The sequence below is a fragment of the Echinops telfairi genome, unplaced genomic scaffold, assembly GCF_000313985.2.
Source record: "Echinops telfairi isolate 266 unplaced genomic scaffold, ASM31398v2 ScPeMD7_7419;HRSCAF=8457, whole genome shotgun sequence".
Taxonomy (NCBI): domain Eukaryota; kingdom Metazoa; phylum Chordata; class Mammalia; order Afrosoricida; family Tenrecidae; genus Echinops; species Echinops telfairi.
Genome location: NW_022111319.1, coordinates 863,671 through 871,463, shown reverse-complemented (window position 1 = coordinate 871,463; position 7,793 = coordinate 863,671). Strand labels below are relative to the sequence as shown.

The 7,793-nt window shown below is 37.4% G+C and overlaps 1 protein-coding gene across 1 annotated transcript in view; it reads right to left on the bottom strand.

The window, feature by feature from the left end:
• RPS6KA6 (ribosomal protein S6 kinase A6) overlaps positions 1-1,210 on the bottom strand; it is a 198,090-nt gene extending 196,880 nt beyond the window's left edge. Inside the window, exon 1 of the mRNA XM_004714129.2 lies at positions 1,163-1,210. Within this exon, the coding sequence (XP_004714186.2) occupies positions 1,163-1,207 (45 nt within the window). The 5' untranslated portion in view covers positions 1,208-1,210. The remainder of the gene's footprint in view (positions 1-1,162) is intronic.
• Between the last annotated feature and the right edge of the window lie 6,583 nt (positions 1,211-7,793).

Sequence of the window (7,793 nt, the reverse complement as noted above, 5' to 3'; positions counted from 1 at the left end):
ACTACAATAAAGAAAGAGCTTGAAGGCACTATGCTAGGGAAATAAGTCTATCACAGAAGGAGAAATGGTGTATGACCTCACTTACATTAAAGACAAGAACAGGTAAATGCGTAGAGATCAAACATTCATGTGTGGTTACTAGAGAGTAGCAGAGAAGGAGACAGAAAGTGGGAGCTTACTGCGTATGGACTACTGAGTACCAGTGTGTACAGTGGTGGAAAACTGATTACGGGTAGGGTTACAAAGCTGATTTATGTAATTGCTGTCAATAAGTTGCGCATGTGGAAAAATTTGAAATGGCAAAAGTTGTGAGATATATATTATAACAACAAAAAGAAAGAGTAGCTGTTAAGGCTGATTATGTACAACTAAACACTTCATGGGATCTGGTTCCTTGGTTTGAAGGTTAACAGAACATTCCAGTTAATTGGCCTAAAAATATATTTAGTGTTTGTTCTACTTCCTAGTTCTTTGCATAGTGCCTAAGATCCTAGAAACTTTCAAGCGACCATCCAAGGTACAACAATTGGTCTCTGGTGCAACAGAGGAAGGAGAGTCAAGAATATGAAGATAAAATGGAATGTGTGGCTAACTGCCTCCTCCATGAACAACTGTCTCTTTTGCCATGATGTCAGGAGTAATGGATGGTGCCTTCACATTATTACTGAACATTTTGATAAAATAATTCCACAGGAATAAAAATCCCACAGAGTTCTGGTCAAAAGTGTGAAATACAAACCAGAACTTAAAATTCTCATGCACCCTAAATTTCTGGAGTCATGGAGGCTGAATGAATCTCAGACCATACTACATTGAGATAGTCTTTAAAGGTTAAACCAAAATTACCCTTTGAACTCTAAAACTGAAGAATACATTAGTTTAACTAATAAAGAATGTCTGCCTTGAGCATTGAGCTCTTTAAAGATCTATATGAGATTCAATTGATAATAGCAAACAGAAAGACAAAATAGGAAAAACAGGAGGTGGTGAATCTATGTTAATGAGGAGGAACACCTTGAAAAGGGTAAAAATAATTGTACAATTAAAAGAATGTAAGCAATGTCACTGAATTGTACATGTGAAAATGAATTCGTTAAAAAAAAGAATTAGTGCATGTTCTGCTGTTATATTCCTAATAAAATATTTTTTAAAGTATACTTACGCAGCAAGAATCTGCTTCTCCTTGTTCCATTGGCTCAACCACCATTTGAATACTATTGACCTGGAAAATATTATTAAATAGTTGGAAGTTTAGGAGTATTAGAACAATCATAATAACTACACACATTCCCCTTCAGAATCTAACAAGATCCATACTTATTAAACACAAAGTGGCAAAAGAAAGGTATTTAGAAGAGAGTCACAATTAATATAACTTCCCTGTTGTCCTTGAGAACCTTTTATTTGCAGAGCCTTACATCTCATTTCGCATTGTTTAGATCTTTGCTCTTATGGGCAAAGAATACACTAAATTATATGAAATGCATGACTTGTTATTTCTATTAAGACAGTCTCTTACCAAATATTCATGAGACCATTTTTTAAAATTTAAAAACCAAACAGTGAAAATCTATTGAGGGCGTATATCAAAACCAAAAGAAAGTTTAAATATAATCGCACTGTTATAAATTATTCTTCTTTCATTCAGTTCAGTTCAGTTTTATGAGATACTATACATAAGAATAGACCCTAAGCAAGAGAAAAAGTAGTTATGAAAATAAACTGTATATTATTTTAATATACAGATCTCAGTAGGAAAACATGGTTAGTGTTTAACCACTACATTAGAAAATAATACAGAGGATTTCTTATTTTTTAGGTAAGGCAGAGCTTTATATCAAAGAGTAATTGTATATTAAGAAAATATCCCAGCCCAGTCCACATCAAGTCCATAAGTCTGCTATCAGCCCATATACCCGATACCAGTCTATAAATTCCTCTTCATTAGGGTTAGGGTTAGAAAAAAAAATTCCTATTCAGACTCACAGAGCACATGCAATGATGCCAAATGCTGGAAGATCACAGGCTAGTGAGTGGAAAGTCTTATGGATCCAGTGGTGGTGCAAGCATCTCCGTGCTGATGTAGGTCTCTACATGTCTCCTCCAGTTCCAAGGCTGTGGTTGCCATCAGCTTACCTCCATGTGGCTTGTCAACTGGACAGTCTGTCTCACAGGGAGAGTGTATGTCCCGCCTCCAGGGAGGAAGACAGGAAGGAGTTCCCAAAATCCTCAGAAGACTATGCCCAGAGGCCTCATTGGCTATGACCTGATTGACAGGCTAGACTCCACCCATTCGCTCAAGTTGACAGATTAAGTAACTGCCACAGCTCGCCTGTCCTCTTCTCTCTCAGTCACCAAATCATATAAGGCCAAGACGAGTGCCTATACCCTTTCAGGGCTGTTTGTCTTTAAGAACATCGTAACCTCCTTTTTCATAAAAGATAGCACATCAGGATTTTACTGCTTGAAGAATACAGCATGTGAAATCACAAGAATGTCAACATGAAAAGTTACTAGGTTCCAAAATGTAGAATACATTATCTGAGGCAATAAAGTAAGAATGAACCTGAACTCTGTATCAGAAAAAATTAATGTGGGAAAATATCATCAAAGTTGTTTATCCAAGAAACAGATATACTTAAAATAGTAGGTCTAAACTTAAGAGTTAGAAAAGCTAACACTTTATCAACTTATTATTTCTCTAGACTAGACTTGGCGACCTTGAAGGAGCCCTGGTGGTATAGTGTTAAGCACTGGGCTGCAATTTGCAAGGTCAGCAGTGCAAAACCACCAGCTATTTGGTGGGAGAAGGAAAGGGCTTGCTTCTCCCATAGAGTTACATTCTTGGAAACCCAGAGGCAGTTTTACCCTGTCTTGTAGGGTCACTATACGTAGGCATTGACTCGATGGCAGTGAACAGACTACCTTCCCGTACCCAAACCTTTAAAAAATTGCTTCTATTTTAATTAATGTTCTCCACAAATACTTATCCATGAAACAAATTCAAATGAAGTATTCAGCAAACTAAATTTTCTGTTTCACAGGGAAAGTGTATTTAATAAATGTATGATACAATTTTACTTTTTGATGAAATCTAATACATATAAACTTGAAGGGGATTGTCACATTCTTATACCTCAACACTCTTGGCAGAATCAGAATTAGAATTCGCCATTGAAAAGGGAATGTCTTTCCTCCTTGACCTCTCCTGCCTCCACTCCTCAGGAACTTCCATAGCATGCTCCACGAATACCCTCTTAACTCCTAATCTTGCTAATTTCTGACATGGTGGCCATTTCTTCATCCCTGGAAGTTGGAAGGGATCCTTTTTTTTTAATAAATCATGTTATTAAGAGCTCTTATAACAATCCATACACCAACTGTATCAAGCACATTTGTACATATATTGCCATCATTTTCAAAACATTTTCTTTCTACTTGATCCCTTGGTATCACCTCTACCCTCCTACCATCCCCCATCGTGAACCAGTGATAAATTATAAATTATTATTATTTTCATATCGTACACTGCCTGCAGTCTCCTTTAGCCCATGTTACTGTGGTTCGTGCCCCTAGGGAGGGGGAGATTATACGTCGATCATTGTAGTACAGTTCCCCATTTCTCCCCCTCTCCCCACACCTTCCCCCAACCCTCATGGTATAGCTATTCCCACTGCTGTTCTTGAGGTGTTTATCTGTCCTGGATTCCATTGTTGAGAGCTCTCAGCTGTACCAGTTAGTGTACATGCTCCAGTCTAGCAGGATTTGTAAAGTAGAACTGGGGTCATGATGGGGGGAGTTGGGGAGCGTTAAAGAACTAGAGGAATGTTATGTGTTCTGTCAGTGCTGTGCTGCACCCTGTCTGTCTCGTTCTTTCCTTGTGACCCTTCTGTGAGGGAATGTACAATTATCTACAGATGGGCTTTGGGTCTCCACTCCCACCTCCATCATTTGCATCAATATATTTGTGTTGGGTCTTCTGATGCCTGATACCTTATGCCGTTAACACCTCAAGACCACACAGGCTTGTGCTTCTTGCATGTGGGCTTTGTTGCTTCCCTGCTAAATGGACCCTTGCTTAACTTCAAGTCTTTAAGACCCCAGAAACTGTATCTTTTAATAGCCAGGCACCATCAGCTTTCTTTACCACATTAGCTTATGCCCCCATATTGACTTCAGCAATCATTTAGGGAAGGTGAACATCACAGAATGCCAGGTTATTAGAATGTAGTGTTCTTGCATTGAGTGAGCACTTCAGTAGCGATCCAATTGCTCATTTACTACCCTAATATTTAACATTTAAATATATGTACATAGACCTATATTCCTATTCTTATATATTAATGTATTTACATATATTCATATCTTTATTTATACCTCTCTCTATAGATGTTGCTTGCCACCGAGTTCTTTCTTCTATTTATTTTTACTTTCCTCTTGTCCCACTATCATGTCCGATCTTCATTTGACTCTCGGTGCTTTCTCTCGGCTACATTGCACTTAACCAAACCCATCAGGTATTCTATGCTCGCACTCCTCGCCATCAATTTTAGGTCTCTTAATTTTTCCCTTCTCCCTGAGTTTATTGGCTTCCCCCTCCCTTTCTCCCACCTCCTCCTCTCCCATGTTCCCCCAGAGCCGTGGGCCCCATTGTTTTCTCCTCGGGATTGTTTATCCTACCTATTCTATATGAATAGACATAATACAGAGGATTTCTATTAGACAATTGCCAAATTATGTTTTTACAAATGAAGTTTTACAGGAACAAAGCCACAACCTTTAGTTTGCATACTACTGATGAAATTAAACATTTCCTATATAGCCCAATACAGAAAAAGTCTGCCAAGTCATAATCTAAAGTGCTTGAAAATTAAGCACAAGGCAAGATGGTCTGGGGGAAAAAAGAAAATTTACTACAGTTTATTTGTAAGAGTCAACAGAAAATTTTTTTGTTTTTTTCAACAGAAATGTTTTTAAACAAATAGCAAATTAAATAGAGCTTATTGTAACTGCTGAGATTATATAAAATTAGTAACCTTGCCCCTCTTCTAATTATAAATTAAGACTTTTGAAATATAATACCTGAAAACTAACCAATAGCAAGTGGATTCAGGAAATACATCAAAATTTGTGGGGAAAAGTACTCTCATAAATTCTCCAGATTTACTTTTCTCCTTTATTTTCTTACTTTGATTTTTTAAAAATTGCCTAAGCCGTGCTAAAAAAGAAGCAATTAATGAGTCAGTGACTATGGGAAGAACACCTAATTTGGGAGTTATTTTCCACTTTTCCCTCTTTCATTCTCACCCGCTGTCCTATTCAAAGGCAAGCCTGCATCACAAGCCTACATTACATCCCTCTACAGCCACGAGAACCAGAGAAAGAAATTCCTATGATACAAAAAGTGTGGGAGTAGTCATAATTATGTTTTCCCCAAAAATCTTTTTATTTTGCCTCAAGGACAATCCCAATAGAACAAAGCTGCAGAATAGCAGATAAACCTTTACTTCTTGACAAAGTAATCAGTTTTCAGAATAAGTCTCCCAATAATTAGAGAATGTAGAGGAAACCATAGTAAGGATATAATGAAAGAAAATTATCCTCAAATTTTGGGTATCAACCGACACAAGTTCCAATCTTGATGCCAAAATGCTTATGTACAGAATACAACTAAAAAAAACATAACAAAGGTTTTGACTATTATCAACCACTTTCAAATCTCAACCACTAAGTGATACATATACAAGAAATTGGCATGTAACAAACATTCTGAAAACTAAGTAACATTGATTGGACACATTATCCAGAGGCCAATTTAAGGACCTGAAACTAACAAGATACACTGTCTACTAAACAAAAAAATTAAAGGAAAAATTCCTTAGAGTATTTTAGTAGAATCCAGAGTCTTACAACATAATATTAAAATGGCAGACCATTAAAGAAACACACAATAGGACATGGTGACCAATTCTCAAAGGAAAAGCAATAGATAGCAATTTCAGGATGGCACTGCTATTAAAGTTATTTCTTAAAGACATGGAATTATAAAAACTTTTATTTGGATAAAAATAAACACTCTTGAATGGTGTCATAAAGTAAATTACTTGATATGGTATCTCTAGTTATAACTTTTTAACTACCACTAAATGACGTTATGACCACACAAATAGGGTGGATGGAAATCTAATATGGGGATTGATCAGTTTTACCATCCTGAGTTTAAAAAGAGCCAACTTAGGAGGTATGGGGATCTCACTATATAATCAAGAAAGACAAGCTAGGAGCAGAGCTAATCTTTTGAACTGCAAGATTCATGAGCATTGAACCTTCTTGATCTAGGTGACAAGAGCTGTGACACCACAGAAGTGTTAGAGAAGCAGCAACAGCAGAAGCAACTGCACCAAGAGCCTGAGGCAAAGTGGTGGGCTTCCTGGACCAGAGAACAATGAAGCTGAATGCCTCAGGATAAGGCTCATGACAGAGCAAGAGTACCCAATGAGCACAGACAGGCAGTGCTAAAGCAGCTCTGTAATATTACTCAAGCAAGGCAGATGCCAAGAGGCTGCATAGTTGAGAGAAAGGCATCTATGTGGACACAGTGGAGAAGATACTGTATCCTGGCCACTTCTGAGCCATTTCTTTTATAACATCTATAATAAACCCCATAATTATGAGTATTGTCTGAACTCTGTGTGGCTATTGCAATGGATTAGAGAAGTAGAATTCAGGGAAGTAGAATGCTGTGGGAGGGATGGTTGGTATCAGAATTGGTAAAGAACATTGAGAGAGTGGCAGCATGTCTGGGCCTTGCTTCATAGGAATCAGCCTTGGGACTGATGTTGAGTTTGATTTTTCTTCTCTCTTGTAAAATCAGAGGTCAGGAATACCTGCCCCTCAGCACCCCCACAGCGACACAAACACACACTCACCAATCTTACAAGTGGATTAAGAATCTCTCTGAAACAGAAATTAAAATAGCGAACCAAATGCAAATAACTATAGAACCAAAGGATAACACTTAATTTTAATTACTATATGAGCTCTATGAAAGAATCAAGATGACAGAAGAGTAAACTTCAAAATAGATTAACAAAAATTACCCATATGAAAATGATAAATATTTTTAAATGAACAGAGCCTGTAGAATAACATCAAAAGGGTTAAGTCCTGTGTCACTGATATCTCAGTAAAATAATAAGAGATTTATATAGAAAAAATAGATGAAAAAAATAATTTGATGAAATATACATATTATATCCAGGAGACTTTAATAAGAAAGACTGACAAAGAATCAAAGAATTGAATTATGGTGCTAGAGAAAAATATTGACACTACCATGGACTGCCAAAAGAATAAACAGATCTGTCTTGGAAGAAGTACAGCCAGAATGTTCCTTAGAAGCAAGGATGGCAAGATTTTGTTTCTGGAATTTTGGACATGTTAACAGGAAAGACCCATACCTGGGGAAGGACATCATGCTTGGTAAACTGGGGCAATAAAAATGAGGAAGGTCCCCAAAATGGATTGACACAGTAGCTGCAATAATGGGTTCAACTCACCTTCCCGACACGATTGCTGAAGAAAAATGTGAACATAAGCAAAGGCAGTGAAGAAAGCTGATGGTGTCTGGCTACCAAAAGATATAGCGTCTGGGGTCTTAAAGGCTTAAAGGCAAACAAGCGGCCATCTAGCTGAGAAGCACCAAAGCCCACATGGAAGAAGCACACCAACCTTGCCTGACCACCACGAGGTGTAGAAGGGATCAGTTATCAGACATCAAAGAACTGAAAATC